The 20,683-nt window shown below is 44.3% G+C and overlaps 1 protein-coding gene across 1 annotated transcript in view; it reads left to right on the top strand.

The window, feature by feature from the left end:
* Positions 1 to 20,683, top strand: part of LOC144138015 (nose resistant to fluoxetine protein 6-like) — a 141,538-nt gene that overhangs the window by 31,027 nt on the left and 89,828 nt on the right. The window contains exons 3-4 of the mRNA XM_077670055.1: positions 3,609 to 3,720; positions 4,503 to 4,587. Coding sequence (XP_077526181.1) covers positions 3,609 to 3,720; positions 4,503 to 4,587 — 197 coding nt within the window. The remainder of the gene's footprint in view (positions 1 to 3,608; positions 3,721 to 4,502; positions 4,588 to 20,683) is intronic.

Raw genomic sequence — 20,683 nt, 5'->3', positions numbered from 1 at the left:
ATTGTCAGTTCCGCGCTACCAACCATGCTCAAGTTAATACTTGAATTAAACAATTTTCAATTTTCCTTAGAACACTACCTGCAAGTAAGTAGAACTTCTATGGGCACACGAATATGCCATAAATGCGCGGATATATTTATGGGTGTCCTATAAGATAAATATCTTGCTGACCAGTCTGTTAAACCATTTTACTGCAAGCGTTGTATGGATGACGTCTTAATTTGGCAACATGCGGCATCTGAGCTTCAATCCTTATCGCTGATTTTAATAACGCCCACCTGTCTCGCACAATATCTCAGAATGTACAATTCACTTTCTCGACGTCACAGTGTCTTTAGTTTCTAAGCAATTGTCGACAAAGGTACCATAGAAAGCCAACAGACAAGCATCAGCATCGGCACTTTGAAAGCCGCCATGTTAAACAGAATAAAACGAGTATACCATACAGCCAAGCCCTTGGTTTCAAAAGAATGTGTTCTGAACAATCAGTTTTTGTTGATAACTGCGGCAACCGCCGGGAATCTCTAACAAAGCAATATTGCCCTCAAGAATTAATTGACGATGCTCTGAAGCGCGACGATTCCCTTGACCGCAAAACGCTTCTTGAACCGCAGCATAACACGGCGGCTTATTCACAACCTATTCCTTATTCGCAACGCTGCGTCTGCGCCGGAAGTCACAGCAGTTCTAAAGAAGCATCACAATATCGTTATGCCAAGCCAGCGGCTTGGAAGAGTTATTAAAGTGCCACCGTGCGTAGTCTATCGCCGTTCAAACAGCCTACGAGACATGCTAACCTCTTCCGCAATCGCATGGCTATCTTTGCATGGGTGCTCTCCTTGCCAAAAAAGCTCGTTGCAAGGTGTGCGCTCATATGACTACGTCACTAAGGGTAAACAGTGCCGCTTCTTACTTTTCCTTACAACCTCAACGGGACTTTAATTGCGACACGTCGAATGTCGTATACCTCCTGGAATATTCAGTCTGCGCGCTCCAGTATATTGGCCAAACAGAAACGTCCTTCAGGCTCCGCTTTAAAAACCACGGAGCACACACATGTTCTTCCTCTGGTCTTCATTTTAAATGAAAACCATTTAAATCTTTCCGATGATTCTAACGAAAATTAAGGTCTACTTTACTGGAATCAGGTTTCCGTTCGCATCATGAAAGGGAAGTACGTGGTCTTTTTTATTCATAAATTCAACACAGTTAAACGCGGTATCAATGAAAGTCTAGAAAAGTTAACATGCGTGCAGGCTTATTGCCTGCACGCAGGCATCATTGCATTATCATTATTTGAACCACAGACGCAGAGCAACCAATTCTTGTACGGCTTTACGGATTATGTTTGTTTGTGCTTACGAAAGCCTTGTGCAACGTTCCCAGTAACGATGGGATCTTTTCAATGTTCATATATCGCTGATGAGTTTACCTCTTATAAAGCGTTCAGCTGCCACCCCCGAACGTTTTCAGTTTGCCTAAAAATGACCTGTGTTGATCCCCCTTGATCCGATATTGCGTACAAGTATTGCGTACGATATTGCGTACAAAGATTCGTATTAATTCACACATATACGAGCACCACGTGTGCTTTTCTGTTTTTTTTTCTTTGTTTAAATGGTTGAATTGTATCTGCCATGTGCAAAGACATTATTAGTCAGTTTTTATCACCTTTCGTGCCTATTTATTCCGCATGCTCAATTACCGAAATTTGCTCTGACGAAGACCAAACCCTGGTCGAAATTTCAGTTCTATTATCGTTTTCACACGCCCGTACAGCCTCTCATGTATTTTTATAACTAAATCCAGTAACCTATTCCTTGAGAGAGAGCGAGAGAGAAAGAGAGAGAGAGTTAAGAAGATAGGTTCGTCGCTATAAGTTTAACTGTGCGATTGAGTGGTCACAGTGAAAAACATAATATTCTGACATTTTGCCCGGGAACCGGTCATTTTCAAATCTTTGAAAAAGACCGGTCGCAGGTCCAAAGCATTAGAATAAATATTGTTATTTTTCGCTGTGACTATATATATTGTTATTTTTTGCTGTGACTATATATATACACAAAAATTGTTTCGACCACGGTAAAAAAGAGAACAGATTTAATAACGTTTCGTCCGAGGGACCGGCCTTCGTAACGTTTTGTCCCTCGGCCGAAACGTTATAAAATCTGTTCTCTTTTTTTACCGTGGTCGAAACATTTTTGTGTATATTCTACCGGCGTCCAGGAAAACTTTGTTCCTATATATATATCTTATATATATATATATAAATATACATATATATAAGAAAAGAAAACTTTGAACAAGGTAAAACCAGTGGTTACCAACGTTTCAGCAGAGACTTGCTGAAACGTTGGCAACAATCGTGCTTTTACCTCGTTCAAAGTTTTCTTTTCTTGTGTTCTCTACCATCTTCAAAAGTTCTACTGCTCCCTGGATTTCGTATATATATATATATATATATATATATATATATATATATATATATATATATATATATATATATATATATAAATATATATATATATATATATATATATATATATATATATATATATATATATATATATATATATATATATATATATATATATATATATATATATATATATATATATATATATATAGCGAATCAGAATAGGAAATGAGGGGCTCGTTGAAAATAACACAGAAAATAAGGGGCGGGCATTTTTTCTTCACTTTCTTTCTTTCTTTCCAAATTCTTAATCTGTTTCAATGATCTACCACATCCTCCCCTTTGCTTTCCGAGGTTTTCTCGACTGCCAACCCTTATTTTCTGTGTTATATATATATATATATATATATATATATAAGATAAACTCACAAAGCGCGCAGAAATAGTATAAGTAAAGAGTCGGATACACAGCAAGAACAATAACAAACAATGTTTACTTACGTAGCGGCAACGGGACTTGCCTTCATCAGAGTAAAGTTAGCAAAATCATGTAACTTTACTCTGATGAAGGCAAGTCCCGTTGCCGCTACGTAAGTAAACATTGTTTGGTATTGTTCTTGCTGTGTATCCGACTCTTTACTTATATATATATATATATATATATATATATATATACGAATTGTAGCGACAAGACGTCGTATCCTTGCAACCTGGCACCTCCGCACGATAGCGCATTCCACGTGGCTTCGCGCGAGTATTCTTTCAGTGATGAGTGAGGCGCCTTGTAAGAAATCTTTCTTCCCGGCAGTATATATACGGCCACGCTCCAACGTCAACGCCTTCTGCCTGTCCTTCTAAGGTACAACCTAACGCATTTTATACTGGAGCGCAAGGTACTTTGCTGTCATATTTTTATTGCAGGAGGGTTGCATGCTGGGAAAGTTGAAAAGACATTCTTGGATAAAACCAGCGCGAACTCAGAGAAAGACGAAGGAAGTGAAACACACTGAAGTGCAACTCCAGCGGCGGGCCTTGTGTTGCACTTCATTCGTCTTTTTCTGAGCTCGCGCTGGTTTTATCCAAGAAAGCAAGTTTTTATTGTCGCATGAATGGTATTATGTGGTGCATGCACATGTGTTTGCTTGCGTGCGTTGTACAAAGAACGTAAGAACGTGTTTTCTTTTTTTCGCAGGCTAAGAAGCTCGTGCATCACATGACCGAGCCATTGTATCCTGGCCCTCGCTGGGGCATCTGTGTTGTCGATGACTGCAGCCAAGAAGAGCTGGAAAGTCTCGCCCGCGCACGTAAGTACGACTCAGTAAACTGCACACAGATAACATGCGAGTCGGTCGTCAAAGGATCGTTCCTTCTGTCTTACGAAAATATGAAATTAAACTCAGCGTTCAACGGCAGAATATGTCCACCGCAAACAAGAGGCTGCGCCAGATATGAAGATAAAAATCTCGTCTAGATGCGCTATGAATGATTTTAATTCGTGTCATCTCCATTCACTAGAATAAGGCACACTGCCCCGTAGATTACTCCCCATTGTGTTATATCCCGATAGGACCGTTCCGTTCAAGTCCTTTATTGATTGATTGATTGATTGATTGATTGATTGATTGATTGATTGATTGATTGATTGATTGGTTGGTTGATTGATTGATTGATTGATTGATTGATTGATTGATTGATTGATTGATTGATTGATTGATTGATTCATTCATTGATTGATTGCGGGGTTTAACGCCCCGACGTTACACAGGCGATGAGGCGCGCCGTAGGGGAGGGCTCCGGATTAATTTTGACCACCAGCGGATGTTTAACGTGCTCCGAAATCTCGAACACGTGGGCGTTTTTGCTTTTCGTCTCCATCACAAAAGCGGCCGCTGCGGCCAGGAATCATACCCGCGTCCTCGTGCTCAGCAGCACAACGCTTTAGCCACTTAGCCACCGCGGCGGGTTCAAGTCTTTCATGCCACCTCTCTTATAATTTAACTTGATTCTCGCGTTCTTCCAACATTCTATGTTCTTCCAACAACATGGGTATTACGTACTCATCGCCCGTTCGTTGATTTATTCCCAGTAATCGGGAACTCTGCACGGCCGGAGGTCAAGTACTGCACGACCAGTGTTTTCCCGGCGGTCACCACATCGCAAGCCGTGGTCATGTAAGCGTTTTCATCACTGAGCACCACATTTGCATTTCCTAGAGCCCACGCCACTGCCGTGCGCTGGCAACGAAGTTTTATAAGACCTAAACTGATGGCGCAACCACCCGGCGCCCATTACGTCTCTTTAAGCAAGATGACGTATTTCAAAGCCTCAGTCTTGTTTCAAAAGAAATATTATGGTAACCAAGAAGAATTGTTGCAAATGCAGTTTTCTGGTGGTTATTGAGATACGGTTGTATGCAAAAAACAGGATTGAATTGGGTTTTTTGCTGTTTTCCTTTCTTGAAGTCAGCCACAGCCGGGAAAATAATGAATATCACGTTAAGCTGCCAATTACCAATACTGTCAAGAACTTTTAACTCATGAATTCGGTTCATGCTTCTGGCAAATAACAGCTTAACTTAGAAAAAAACAGTGTCCTAATTTAATTACACGTAGAGCGCGAGAAAGACAGTTTCAAATTATGGTGTTTAACGCACCAAAGCTACGCCTGGGCTATGCGTGCCGCCATAGTGGAAGGGTCCGGATAAATTTTGACAAATTGGGGATCTATAACGCGCCCCGAAATTTCGACACTAGGAGGAAATTTTTGCTTTTGGCCTCCATCAGAAAAGCAGCCACCGCGGCCAGGATGGAACCTACGTCATCGGGCTCAGCATCACAACGCCATAGCCAATGATCCAGCGCGGCGAGTGTGCGTGGAATCTTATCCGCGCACTTAGGTCTGTCGTGTGCTGCGAAGGCGAAAGCATCGTTGATTCCTTAGGAGATACCACGGAACTCTGCGGAACTCCTTTAGCGTGTTTGCGTCTCCGCTTTAGTCTCTTCTTTTGGTGCGAACTATTTCGACAGGCAGACTGGCGACACTTCATGCCCCAACATCCCCAAAATCAGTTTTTTGTGGCAGGTTGCACTTGTTCTGCTCACGCGGTGCCGCGTTCCCCTGTCACGCGGAATCACCAGACACTGTAAGTAAACTGTAGCTAGGCTGCTGGCAATGTCCTGTTGTAGCACGGTGGTAATGCTCTCACTTTTCAGTCTGGTGACGCTGGTCTATCACCATATATACTTTAAAATATATATTTCCATTTTCGTATTCAAAATTTTTAAATATGTATTTCCGGAGATATTCTGCCATAATTCTCAGTGTTTCGTATTCGTAACAACCTCGGCCATCTTTGTAAATGCGAGAATGAGACCCACACGTGAATCGGTCGAGCGATGATCGTAGAGATGATCAGACGAACCGACGTAGTGGACGAAGGGCTGCGAAGGGCAAAATGTACTTTATTTACGCTAAGTATTTACAACTCTCAGAAAAAATTGGCTCCAATCCACGCTGTGAAGTTATTTGGAAAGCAAAGCTTTAAGCGACACCCACAACAATTGCCCATGCGATGTCACTTGAATTCACACACCGGGCTCTACAAAGAGGTAAACCAGAGATTCTGCCAGCCGTTACGTGGCCGTGCATCGGAGGAAGAAAACTGAGAGGAGCATCTTTCGAAGGGTGAGACCGCGGAACCTAGCCATCCTGATGTGCTTGTTCGGGGCCACACCGGCGCGACACAAGCGTAGACACCGCAACAATTCGGCATGTGAGCTTAGTGGTTTATACTGATTTTAACTAGTCAGTTTAGTAAGTTTTTCAATTGCGAGAAAGCTGAGGGAACTTTTATAATCGCTATTTATCAGAACCAGTTGCTCATTTCGCCTTTTGTAATACCTCTTAAAACACAACCGAAGTGTTATTCATCAGTTTAGAAAACGCAGTTCCATTTGCGGCAAGCAGTGGAGAAAGACTACAAAACAGGACGACGCGTTCGTCCTGTTTTGTAGTCTGTCTCTTTCTTGTTTTACTAGTCCAAGTTTAAGCACTATCCACTCAAGCTGTGCAGCACCTACTAGCCCCTACAGATGCCCTGTTAACGTCTGTATGTGTCTACATTTTGTTCTCCCGCCCGGCAAACCAATCCTTAACGTATCTTTGCCGTACGACCACTTAATTCCGTCGGGCCCTGGTTACTGAGGAGGTGCTGTCGAACAAGTTAATCAAGCTGTGCGAAGGAAGCGCGCAATGGACGCGAAGCTGGGCCAAAACAGGACCAAAAGAACCGCCGCTAAAGCAGACGACAAAGCCGTACCACCGACGCGCCCGCCGGCGAGCAGGCACCTCCGCGCGGGGAACGCTGGGTAAATTCGCCGCGCCATTTATAGTGTGCTTCGTGCGTGAAACCCTCCGCCATCCGCCCCCCACCCCCAGCGCCGCCTCCGCCGCGTTGGGAGTTTATTGCACGGCACTCCGCGAAAGAACCGTTGGCTGGTACAGTAGAAAGATTTGATTTAAAAGCGGTCGGAAAAGGCCCGCTTCGAACGCGGCTCCCCTACCTTTTTCAAAACAAGACAAACTCCTCGGTTTTACCTCCAAAACTCAACCCACGAAAGCGACATCACTATTAGAGACTGAGGATGGCCTATTCAATCGTTGTACACGTTTCTCTAAAACAGGAACGAAAGATCGTTCCTCGTTCCATCCCAATTTTGAAACGAGTTCCCCTTACAAGTTCCTTTATCGCGAAAGGAACGCGTTCTAGTTTCATTTCAAACATTGGAACGCGTCGTTGCATTAACGTTACATTTCAGTTTTTAAATTAAAATATGGTGTCGGATTCGTGAGGCAAAATAAAGCCACGAAGTTAAAACTCACACCGAACTATATATATAATAGAAATATGAACATCGTCGGTAGGAGCTTATCTGGAGATAAAAAAATCCACAGAAACGCTCCTACACAACTTTATTTTCAGTGAGCGCCCGACAAACTCCAGGCATGTCTAACTGCCATTTCGGTGCTGGTCTATTATAGGTGCAACACATATGACCCTTCCCACTTCGGTACTACAAATGCGTACTAAGGTTACAGCGGTTGATGGGCAAAAAAAGTTACTTACATGCAGGAACGCGAATAAATGCATTGCATTAGTTAACCGCGTAAAAAGAAACAATGGATAGGCCTTTAATGAATGCTGATTTAATATTACAGTTCATTTACGAAACCTTACAGGCCCCTTTGCAGGGAATTTAGTAAGGGGGTTGCAAAGGTGAAACTTTGTGGATCATACAGCACAAATTTGCCAGTAACAAAACACAGCATAACAAGTAATGACTACCAGGTTCGCAATTCAGGTTTAGGTCGGAAGACGTAACAAGAAAAAAACAAAAACAAAAGCCATCAGCGTTGTCACACACGAAATCTACACAGAAGAATTACAAAGTATACCGAACACAATCAGGGTAGTAGATAAACGAGAAAACCAAAGATAGCCAAGTATGTGGACGCGACGCACGAATCGGTTGCGGTGGTTAGAAATACGCATAAGGGGTGCACAGGAAATAACACGGAGTCTAATCACGTGCTTAAAAACATTTACACTATAAAAATATAGTCGGACACAAAGTGTGACACTATAAAGTAAAAGAAACAACCATAAATAAATAAAGAGTGATGTGAAAAGAAGAAAACACGTGCCGCGGTGCAGAAACGACATCTTGTGGTTCTTCAAGCAGAAAAAAAGTTAAGCATATAACAAAGTTACAGGATGTGGCAGAATAGAAAAAAATGTAGAATGGATGAAAAAATGTGAAAACAATTAGTGGAAAAAGAATGCCCGAATGCATAGCCGCAACTAAGTAGAGTCCCTTGTTTTAACTACGCAAAGAGTTGCATCTCGATGTTGGAGTCAGGTAGACGAACACGTTTTTTCGTCAACACTTCGTTGGAAATGTTGAAGAGCTGTACCACGGAAGCGTTTGAGAGTACTGACGTGTTTTACTTGAAGAAAAGTTGGTTCAGTACCTCGAAGTTCTTCATCTGCGACAGCGGGTAGTCAACTGGTACCAGCAGCTACCGCGACAGCCTCGGCTGGAAGGGTTTGCTGCCCAAAGGAAAAGATATTCTGGGGAGCAGACGAGTTGGAAAAATCTGCTCTGTATGGCTCGGTCTCCGCAGCCAGCTCTGTCTTTATGTCGTTGGTTGCCCTGTCTCGCATAGGACTGTCTGGGATCATTGATAGCTTAAACCTGGTGAGAACGAGCTCGCGCTTTCCTTTGAGGGGTCCAAACCTGCAACCCCGAACAATTCCCGGTGACCCTTCGAATGATTTCACAGAGAGAGCAACTCCCTCGACAATAACGCACACGCGGCTCGCGCGCACTAATAATTACCCCTACAATATACTCTGGTTTTACAAGGTACCTGCAGCGCCGCTCGGTCGAAGAAACCTTTCCCCGGAGAGGGACAATTCTATCTGCCAGACGCGTATCTTGGCCTCCCCAGACAAACGATGGAAGATGAAAAGAATTCTCGAATTTTCGCGGCTGCGCTATTCACCCGTCGAACGCCACGCAAGTTAAACCGGCATAAAAGCAAGCATAAGCTGCAGCTTGCTGAGTGGTTATTCTTCTGCCTTTGACCTTCAAGGAAGCACGTTCCGCGGAAGGGCGAACAAATTGGCCAGCTTATAGGAAGAGAAACACAGTAACTACTTGTGCATTTTTGTACTCCAGCCTTGGCATCAAAACCAGCCAATTCCTAGCGATGTAACGTTTGCAGAAGGAACGCCGTTTCTGCCGTTCCTTAAAAAACCTAACGAGTTACCGTTGCACTTCCCCCGACACTTAATGGAACGTTGGCGTTCCGCCCTGCCTCCAAAAAGGAACTAGTTCCAGGAACGCCGTTCCGTACAACACTGCTATTGGTTAACCTACACTAGGCCACTGATTAGCCACAGTGACAAACTGAGGTGGGTGCAGAATAATCACGAGACCAACCTCTCACTCTCATACGGGAACTCGAAAGTGTTCTGTAAAACACAAACATAACTTGACTAAAAACCAACCAAATAGAAGCAAACCTAGCGTAGGGCATCTGCTGTCCGCCGGCCCGTCCAAAAGAATTCCCGTACAAAAATATTGTATGGCTGGCTATAGAACATTATTTTATGGTTGTCTTTAGCCATTTGGCCCAATTATCTTTAGACGTTTCTATGGCTGTCTTTAGCGTTTCGTATCAACATTCCTATGGGTGTCGTTAGCTTCTTCTATAACCGGTTCTACGGCTGTTTTTAGCTATTAGTATCGACATTCCTATGGGTGTCTTTAGCTTCTTTTATAGCCGGTTATATGGTTGTCTTTAGCTATTTGTATTGGCATTCCTATGGATGTCTTTAGCTTCTTCTATAGCCGGTTCTATGGCTGTCTTTAGCTATTCGTATTGACATTCCTGTGGGCGTCTTTAGCGTCTTCTATAGCCGGTTCAATGGTTGTCTTTAGATATTCGTATCGACATTCTTATGGGTGTCTTTAGCTTGTTCTATAGCCGGTTCTATGGCTGTCTTTAGCTCTTCTTTCGATATTGCTATGGCTATAGAAGAAGCTAAAGACGCCCATAGGAATCGCTAAAGACAGCCATAGAAACGTCTATAGGTAATTGGGCCAAATAGCTGAAGACAACCATAAAAAGTATTTTTAATAGCCGACCATACGATATTTTTGCATGGGCTGCAGCCAGAAGAGAATCACCACTACTTGAAACGCAGCGATAGCAGCAGCCGCTGAGAAATTATTGGCACGCTGCCATGCCGGGATAAAGCCTTGCGGATCTCTAGGAGTTCTCCTCTGGCCCTTAGGTGGTATGCCTAGCTACATTCTGTAATATATGCTCCGTGAATACTTCAGCAATATAGGGGGAGTACAAGTTTGCGATTGCAAACACTTCGCCAGTTTTCATTCAGAAAAGTCTTAAACACAAAGGGCTACTATCTACGCTAATTCGCCGCCAGTAAACAGTTGTTAACATAAGCCGATCGAAACACACAGCACACGCATTCCAACAGTCTGGCTCACGCTTACGTTACTCGCTCGTCAGCCACACTACGCGGCACATTCCCCGCGAACGCCAGCCGAGACACAAATACCTACAGGTACTGAGTAGTCCACAGAAAAGAGAGCACTCAGAAGTCGTTCAATACACTCAGTACTCAATGCTCAAAGCTGCAAGTACAGTGGCTAAAATGCATATGCACTCTTAATAAATCAATGAAGACAGTCGCACACAATGTAATAATGAAAAACGTTTTCCAAGTCCGTTCAATTAGTTCCTTGTAAGTTTTCTCAGTTCGCAAAAAAATAATTATCTTTGTCACATCACCGCGGCCAATTCTTCCGTTCTGTGTACGTTGCAATGCCCACGTGGTGCAGGGTAGTTTGTAAACGTATTCTTGAAGACCAGAAAAGTCCTGCATTTCTTCCACTCTACAGCCTCTTGAGTTCGTAAGATCACTCACCCTGGAGTTTTGCGTACGATGAAATTCCGGTCGCGGTTTCGCAGGTATCCATTTTCGGTGGACTTGAAGTTGATGTTGAATTAATCGTAACACTGTCACCGTAAACACCGAAATTTATGACAGCAAGAAGCGAGACATTTGCTTGGCGTCACACCATCAACACGTACACATTGATATCGGATCGTAAATTCCCAGCACCAGGCAACACGTGCCAGGCCCGCGCACATGAGCAGGGAGACAAAATGTGGCTGGCTGAGTACGTCCTGGTATAAGCAGGTCCATTGCGGTAGCAAATAGTGCCGGGATACGTGCACATCTTTCGACCTTTTTCGAACTCGTTCGCTGGTAATTATTTTTATTTGGTAAATACAACATTGCTTAACGTTTTGGTTTCTTAATCAGAAAATATATATCTGTTCTCAGTACTCAAGGAAAATTGTCGGTCACTATCATTGCTGCACGCACAAATACTAACACAGCGCGAAACACCTGACCTTTCTTTTTAGTGAAAGGTTTTCTTCGCACGGCTGGCCTACAGCGGCAACGCGCGCAGCGCGCACGCCCCCATCTAGCCCGGCTGTGTCCTTCGGTACCAATCGCCAAAACCAGTGTGCCAAACAAAGAACCTAAAAATAAAACAGGAAGCAGGGGTGTCCCCTCTACCTTTTCATCGCTTCCCAGAATTTCCTTTCCATGCCTCCTTCAGTTTGGCGTGGGTCGCTCTCCCCCTTTCTCAATGACTAATCTCAAAGTGGGCTCTGCGGGAGAAGAAATGCGGTTGTTCCAAGCTGCCACCATATTTCTGACGGTGTCCGCACGTACCGTGGGCTGCGAAAGTTATTTCCAAACTGCTTCGACGGTGAGAGGGCCGTTTTCAGAGAAGCCCGCTTTTTTACCTGACCGCGGCAGCGAAGGGCCGCAAAGGTAGAATTCTCTGAACGTATACGTCTTTCGGTCAATGCTCATTTGCAAGCTTTGCCGACGCGCAGTATCCAAAGTTGCAACCTGAATCTGAGCATAAATCCGTAGCTGCCTTCAATTGTACTTTTCCCATATTCTTGGTATGATAAGTAACTAACGTTATTAAACAAAAACTTTCATATAACCGGCCGATCAACCTCATCCTCGTTATCCAATCTGTGTTGTAGATGTAGCTAGGTAAATCATGAGCATATGAATTTCGCGTCATAAGTCATATTGAAACAAGCAGAATGGGGTTTATTGGTTGCTCGAAGTATACCTGTACAGGCCAACACTTTTCTATTAGCGGTTGGAGCCTTATGTCACTATGTAGTTAGGTAAGGAAGCTTTTATGGATGCAGACCAGTAAATTCTGTGCCAAACGCTTTCCTAATGCCGGCTAAATCTCGCTTAGTTTTCACGCGTCTAAATGTTTAGTTATATATTGCGCTTTAGCCAGCCGCAGAAGCTTTAATGGATGCCTCTCTTTACATTTAGGGCAAATTCTCTCCAATAGCTGGCAAAAGACAGATGAAGGGTTCCAAGTATGTAGATTTAGAGCTAGACAGCGGGCTATATCCAGCCAAATGCGCTTTTATGGCTTTCTCACTTTAGCTTTAGGACGAATTCTTTTCAATAGCTGGCAAAAGACAGCTGAATGATTTTGAGTCGGTAGAGTTAGAGCTAAACAACGGCCCATAGCCAGCCAAAATAGCTTTCATGGCTGTCTCTCTTTAGCTTTGGGACAAATTCCTTCCTATAGCTGGCAAAAGACAGGTGAATGGTTTTAAGTCCGGAGACTTAGAGCGAAACAACGGCCTATAGCCAGCGAATTGAGCTTTTATGGATTTCTCTATTTGGCTTCAGTACAAACTCTTTTCAATAGCTGGAAAAGGACAGCTGAATGGTTTTGAGTCTCTATAGTTTGAGCTAAACAACAGCCCATAGCAAGCCAAAAGAGCTTTTGTGGCTGTCTCTTTTTAGCTTTAGGACATATTTTTTCCAATAGCTGGCAAAAGACAGATGAATGGTTTCAAGTCTGTAGACTTAAAGCTAAACAATGGTCTATAGCCATCCAAAAGAGCTTTGGCGCGGCTGGTCTATAGAAATAAAGCCATAGATATTTCTTTAGTACCCTGAATAGCTGTGACTCTATAGACTAAACACACTAGGATGTTCTATATTCGTCTAAAGAGAATTGTATGGTTTACATTCTTTAGTGCAGGATGTATAAAAATTTCAATAGCTGGCTATAGTGTAATTTATGCCCTTTCTTGGGTAACCAGAGGGACCCACAGGCGGCCATAGCTCACCATAAATTTTTCCCTAGACGCCCATCAGCCATTTTTGTATGAGTTGTCCATACCGTGCACGCTTGTGATTGCGCTTTGTGCCGCTAGAATTTCCATGCTTTCTAAGCACGTCAAAGGTGTAACAAAGCCTGATCGCCTACCGATTGACGCATCCCATCCACGGAATCGCCACAGTCACAATCGGAACGAATGGAAACTTCGCCCAGTAACATCGATCAGTGTAACCGTGGTAAACAGAACGTCTGGTGCCCCCTTCATACCTTTCACCCCTTGAAGGACCTTTAGCTCCCATCCGCAGGGAGCATTCCCATGGCGGTAATTGCGTCCATTAAAGAGTCAATAGTCCCACTCCGCGGGTTTCACAAAACGAACGAGAGAGAATCCTCCTTTAAATGCTAATATTACTGCTGATGACTGTGGCGTCACCCACGTGTTCGTGTTGGTCTTCTCCGGGGCCTGCCCATCGTGCGAACACGAAGGCGTGCCGAACAATAAAGGCTACCGCAAAATTCCCTCGCCCAATGGATGGGTGCGAAAACAAGCCGAATACAGAAAAAACACGCGAAACCCAACGAGCGATATCTAGGTGTGGGTCGTTTAGATGTATTAAGTGAGGTACCCAAAGTTAGCAGGTGTACTTAAGGAGTAAAAGCCGTGAGCCTTGTGGGCTCCTTACACTTCGCCGGTGCCTAGTGACTGCATAACAGTGACAAATCGGCCTGCGAACTTTATGTGAGCGGCGAATGGCAAGCTGTAAAGGGGGCCGCGGCACATCAATAGACGGTAATTGCAAACGCTACACAACCGCATAAGGCGCTTATGTGCAGGTAGTAGCACCGGGCGCTTTCCCGCGCTTGGAACAAGGCTAATCGATTACGAATCATTTGTTAGTGTAGAAAACGACGTGCTTTGCTTTCTCTCTGTTATGGTGTGTAAGCTTAGAAAGTTGTTTATACATTTTACTCCTAACCTAACTCTCTGAGGCAAACTATATTCTTAGGGCTGTTAGACGGCCGCTGTTGTATTTTTCTTTGCAACTGCAAATGACTAGTTACCAGATACAATCTGGACCTAATTAGATGGCCGAAATATAAGAGAAGCGAGAGACTTATCCGCGGTTTTTCGCGGATGCCGCGAAGGCGAGTTGAAGATTTGGTACACACACCTGAAAAAAAATGTTTCAATAAATCTGTGCACTAATGACAACCATTGGTTCATTCAGGACCTTTCTATAGAGTAATGCTTTTTTTTCAGTCTGCCCATGAGCGCGCTCTTGGTCCACCATTGTCGCCGTGCTCCTCGGGCAATAAAGCAAACACTACAAGCTTGTCGCTTTCAGGTTATAGGGCACTATCGCTGCGTTAACATTCCAAAAGAAGCCCGAAGGAAACGGGCGCTGTGCCGTTTAATGCATGATTTACCGACAGCTCGCGGTGAGTGCATACGAGGTCCCATACGCGAAAATAAGATTGCAAAGGAAAGACGGGAACACGTTTGGGGCTCCCCACACGGCATATCGTGGCCACCAGTCAAGGGTAACAGAGACAGAAAACGAGTTCATGGCTATTCCACTCTGTGAAAGTGCATGACCAGCGGAAATGTTTCAAGGTGACTACACCACACGCGTACATGTCGTCGACACACTCTGATGTTACACACGCCGTCAACCACGGCCGCCTACCGAAGCTGTTGAACGTCCCGCTCCGTTTTATCAGGACTGAGTTCCCTGGGAAACCACAAACAATCCCACAATGCAGAAGCGACTCTAAATTGGTTGGTCACAAATTCCCACTCGAGTCCCGCCGTCGCTGCGCGAAGCGCTCAGCGGGATTCTAGCCACACCGAATACCTGCGCTTTCTGTCTCACAGTATTCGGGGTCCCGACTGGCATCGCGCTTACGCTTGGTGGACTCGGCCCGATCATCGTCGGTGGTGGGTGGCAGAGATGTGTAAGGGTTCTTTGGGTAGACATTAGGCACACGCCATTTATGATTTACGACAGTCGCAAATTTCAGAAACAGTAAGGGACTGGCTTCTTCGAACGAAAATGATGGAAGCTGACACAAACGCATAAGACTTGAAGGTAGCGAAGCTGTACGCAACCTTGACGCCCAACACGACGGTTTAAGCCTGCGATTGCAGCCGTTTTGCTTCTTCTTTGGTCTGCAACGACCTTGACTGCCATTGTTGCTATAAGTGTGAGCTTCGTTCTTTTTTTTTTGTAGTGATAATCATTAGACATCACCTTGGAGGGGCGTACGCTATGACGAGTATTTTTCGTTCCGAGCAACTGTTGGCACAATTAAGCGAACGCTGGAGTTTTTTTTGCCAATCTCGGCCAATCTTCCTAAGTGGGTATACTTGGCTTTACAAACGAGCGCCGGATACCCTGGGCGGTCGCCGCGAGACAAACACACACTGGCGCTTGGCATTTTCTTGCTATTTTTAACTGCGGACACAACTAGTAACGATTTGCGATAAAAGCGCCAAGAAAGCGCCAACTAGCCCAAATTTCTGCGTTGAAGTGTACCTGGACCTCTCTATCAGAGCTACCCAGCGCTTCCTCCCACAGAGGGCCGAAATGCGAGGGGAATTGCGAGGGGTAAATGCTTTACTATAGCGCTAAGCATACCAAAGAGTTCATCTGCAGGAGTAGCCGTAAACGCTCCTGATGGACGATTACATCGGTGAGGGCAGCAGGGTATCGAGGGCGAGTGAGGCGGTAATGCGTAGTGATATCATGGTAAGGGATTAACTTATCTTTGGCTGACCTTGCGGCATGGTCGGGGACGAGGTTGGCCCGAGCACGGGTAGTGAGCCTCGTGCTACGTTGTGCGCTGCCTCATTGCCCCTCCCCACGAACCAGTGTGCACCGGGGTCCTGACAATGTCTACCAGGGAGGTCAGGGTATTTTTAACGAGAATTTTGAACGCCACGGATGATATGTATCCGCGGGAGAAGTATTGGCTCGCCGTTTTCGAATCGGTGAATATAATTGCAGGTGATGGCTGAGTTGTTGAGTTGTTAGTGCGAACGCTATTGCCGCCTTCTCTGCCACTGCCGGGTGCTGGTGCGAACGGTGTGAGAGTTCACAAGATTGTCATTGGGCCCTTTAATGACTGCGAGGGTAAAAGTGTCATTATGGCGGTGTTCTGCCACATCCCCGTACAGATTGTCACGTTTGACGGGGAATTCTTGGTGAGCGCTCTATGCGGTAGGTAGGGTGCATCTTCCTCGGAAGAGCGCGGGCTTGGAGGCATTCGCGGATAGGCTGCGGCATGAGGATTACGGGTTAGAAACAGGCTGGGGCCTGATACCAAGGCGAACCATTATATATGTTGTCCAGTGTTTAGCTTGTTCGTAGTTCGTAGTTCAGAGGCGACGAAGATGATTGATATGATTTGACTGGACCGGTTCCTGGGAAGTATTATGAATACCGAGTCGTTGAAGTCTGGCACCAGACGCACTCAGAAAAATTTGTAGCGCAGCTTTGTAAGCGTTTTTGAAGAGACAATAAATTTGGTTCAATTATGTGTTCGCCTGGTGCCATATCTAAGTCTGGTCATATCTAAGTACTCCTGCCCAATATGTTTCATTAAATAATCACCATTCCTCAAAAAAAGAGGCTATGTTCGGAGTCTCCCAGGGGAGTATATTAGGAGCTTACCTATTCAACATCTATATCAATGATATTGTTCAAATCGATCATTCAGTTAAATTTGTAATTTACGCAGATGATACAAGTCTATTCATTTCGGATACTAACTGTGAAGTTTTGTTTAAACGAGGAAATGAAATTTTGTTTAAACTTGGTGAATGGGCATCGTGTAATGGACTATCTATAAACACTGACAAGACCAAAGCTGTTGTATTCCGAGCAAAAAACAAACAGCTGCACCAAAATCAAACTCTTTTCCTAAACGGCTCTCCCATTCAAACAGTAAGTAGTTTTAGGACGCTAGGAGTAACATTTTCTGAAAATTTGCTTTGGGACTTGCATACAGATCAAGTAGTTACTAAACTATCACGTGTCACAGGTGCACTTTACCGTCACCGAGACTTGCTTCCAATGAAAACTAGACTCTTACTTTATAAATCACTGTTCTTACCATACATTGAATACTGTTTTCTTGTATGGGGTACCACTACTTCTACAAATATACATAAACTTACTAGATAACAGAATAGAATAATAAGAAATATCTCAAACGTCGTCTCTGACCACCCCGTGCGTCCTCTGATGGAAAAACTTCACCTGATTAGCATCCCAAACTTCTATGGTTACCGTCTCTGCAAGAAGCTAATCACAGAAAGAAATAAAGGTACGAATAGGGTGGTTATTATCTCTAAATTAATTAAAATGTTCATGCACGTGTTGCGAGGCATCCGGAGTTCTGGTCGGTCTCTTTTAAAAGAACCATTTACGGAGACAATATGCTACGAAGCAAAACACCGGTATTGCTAAACAGCCTTCACAGACTGGGGAAGGATATAGATACCTTATCAGTTAAACACGCGTTTGAGCTATTCCTTAATGGTTAAGTATTTTGAACTTTCTAATATTGTCTTGAGTCATACTCCTGGTTTAATTAAATAAATTTTGTGTTTATTGGAAGATTGATGCTGATGTAAAAGTATGAAGAATTATATTTGTCTGTCTTGCATTTGTATGCAGGTGTATACACTTGTTACACCTCTGATTTGTATTCATCGGGATACATGGGAATTTTAGCATGCATGCCAAGTTGATTTTACCTTTGCGTATGTATGTACTTGATGTATCTGTGCGTAACTATGTATTTATACAATGTTGAAAAATTCACAACATATTCTTTTGTCTATGGTTGACGACGAAATGCTGTTGTATGTACTGTGCTCAATGTGGTCTATGTTACAGGAGGCAGGGGCCTCGTCAAGCTACCATTGGGTGGCTTTTTCTCCCGCCTCCTTGTGTACCAAAAAACATGAAATAAATGCAGACTTGAAATGAAATGAAAAAAAAATGAAACACAAAGCTAGGGGAGAGAATATCCTATGGGAATATAGTTAAAGGCTTGGGCAAGCCTGAATCTCGGCGTCTCCTTGTTTCTATGGTGGAGCAACTTTCCCGGTTGGAACGCCAGCGCGAGCCCATAATTATTATTCAGCTTGAAAGGCTTTCCGCGCGACATCCTTGTCCGTGTAGTTTACGCCTAAGAACGCACCCATCACCAGTGGCTGGTTTATGCGTGTATGGATTGCGGTGGAAGGTGGATGGCATGCACGCACAGCTGGGCTATATACTAAAGCAGATGGCACCCCCGTTGTGCTGGTGGGAGATTTAAACATGGAAGTCTCATGGCTCAATGGGCCCTGCTAGCTGTCCTCCATAATCGAGCTCTTCGGGTCTGGCTTTCATGAGTTACATAGACAGTAAGATGCCTACGACAGGGGACAGAAACGTACAGCCATATTTTGACCACTAGAATAAAGCTCGAAGCGTTCCAGGTTCGTCATGCGCCATGCTATGGGATTGGCGCATGTCGTTCTCTTCGAGTAAGAAGAGCGGAAACTGAAGAAGCCTCACTCGGAACAGAAACGCGAATGGATGCGAAAACAACGGAAAGCCGTGGCCACCGCCATTGCTGCCTCAAGTTTCAGCTCTTTGAGTAGCCGCGAATCCTCCCGGATGAACAGAATCTTGCCCGCTTGGAACGCCGGTGTGAGCCACTGTTACTTGTTCAGATAAAAGGGCCTTCAGGGCGACATTTTCAATGTTGCCTTTCACTTCTAAGCACGCTCGTGTAACTGGTTGCCTGTTTGTGCGTGCACGGATTACGAACGGAGGGAGCGGCGGGCTTGCAGCCGCAACTACATGTTTCATGCCCTTACTGAGGACGTGTCCGTTGTAGTGGCGGGAGGTTTAAAGTTGGGCAACAAACGGCTCAATGCGACCTATCCGGTGTCTTTAGCGGTCGAGCGGATTGGGTTGATGTGTTACACAAACTCTAAGATGACTACGCCGAGAAAGGGAAACAGACAACTCCATGTTTGTCCGCTAGAATAAAGCTCGGGTTCCTCCAAGTTACATCCTGCTGGTTGGCCAGGAAGTATGCGCATTCGCACATTACAAACAAGCGTGTTTTGTTTCGTGCACTCCGTTGACTGCGTCCAGCTTGGCAGACATTCTTCTTCACAGAGCGGAAGGGCACTAATTTCTTAGCGGTGAAGTCCCTTAGGGGCTAGGGCTGTTGGCGTCTCCTGTTGTCGTCGTAATCGTGGTCTTGTGTAGTCACGGTACTAAAACACCGGGAAACTCATGTATGCTTCGCTCTCGAACGTAACCCTTACAAAAAAACCATAGGGACACTTGTTTACGCCTCGCGCTAGAGAGATTCCTGCTCCACAGACAAGAGACTTATAGCAAAGCTGTATACCTCGACCGCCCAACGGTTTTATCTCCGTTAGCCAAAAACACCCAGGCGCCAACAATACAATTATACACTGCATGATTCGCACCTCCACAGGTTTAGCGTTAGTGGAGATGGCGCGGGGTTTTTCATTGCGTATCGGGCTTTATAAGTTTGCTTGTAATCCTAATTATTCCGAAACTTCATTTTGGGTCTGTTGCAAGGAACATCTTAACTGCAACCCAGGCTGCGGAGATTGAACATGGACAAATACATTATGTAAGAATTGCTTATGATCGAAGAGCATATTACCAGTACGAATTCATGTTCGAATAACTGCACTCAGTTACATTGCCTAAAAGACGGAAGTATGCAGATTTTGTATTTCCGTTTCAATGTTGCATTATGTGATTGACTGAGAAAGTCTGACGTCGTCCATTCAATTGCGTCCATCTTACCAATCATTTTGAGAATTCCTTGTGTTTTTAGTAAACACAGTTTGTTCTCCTGCGCAAATATTGTGTAATTTGTATAATAATGAGAAGTTTATTGATGCGGTTATTTATCAAAATATAGTATGCGTTTAAACCGGCTCTTGCAGTGCTTTAATGTCTCATGTATTAAAAGTCACATTTCATTTCTTTTGAATGTTACTTTGGTTCTTTATTTCTGCTTTGGGCACCATGGACTGTCTAAAGGCCTGCGCTGTTGGTGGGCCGGTACAATTAAAGATGAATGAATCAACAAATGAATAAAAGACTATGCACACAACTTGCCAACGTAGGGCTGACAAAAAGCATTCCGGCTGAAAATGTGCGAGCAAAAAAGCAATTGGAAGATTGCTGAGATTGACGCGAGATACCTCCATGAAGCTCCCTTAAAGTAAATACAGTAAAAGGAATGGGAAGTGGGTTTGGGTGTGGGCATGGCCGAATCCGGCATCGCCTCTAGAATGCAAGACGAGCGCGCATGCGCAACATTACAGCAGGAGATTCGTGTGTCTAGCTGCATATCATAAAGGAATTCGTTGAATCATCTGCATATAAACGTGTCTTCTCAATATCCAACCATAAATCCAACCATATGG

This window comes from Haemaphysalis longicornis, unplaced genomic scaffold (assembly GCF_048455015.1).
Source record: "Haemaphysalis longicornis isolate Haplotype H1 unplaced genomic scaffold, Haemaphysalis longicornis Haplotype H1 scaffold_1, whole genome shotgun sequence".
Lineage (NCBI taxonomy): Eukaryota > Metazoa > Arthropoda > Arachnida > Ixodida > Ixodidae > Haemaphysalis > Haemaphysalis longicornis.
The sequence above is the reverse complement of the archived record's forward strand: the minus strand, read 5'-3'. Positions and strand labels throughout refer to the sequence as shown.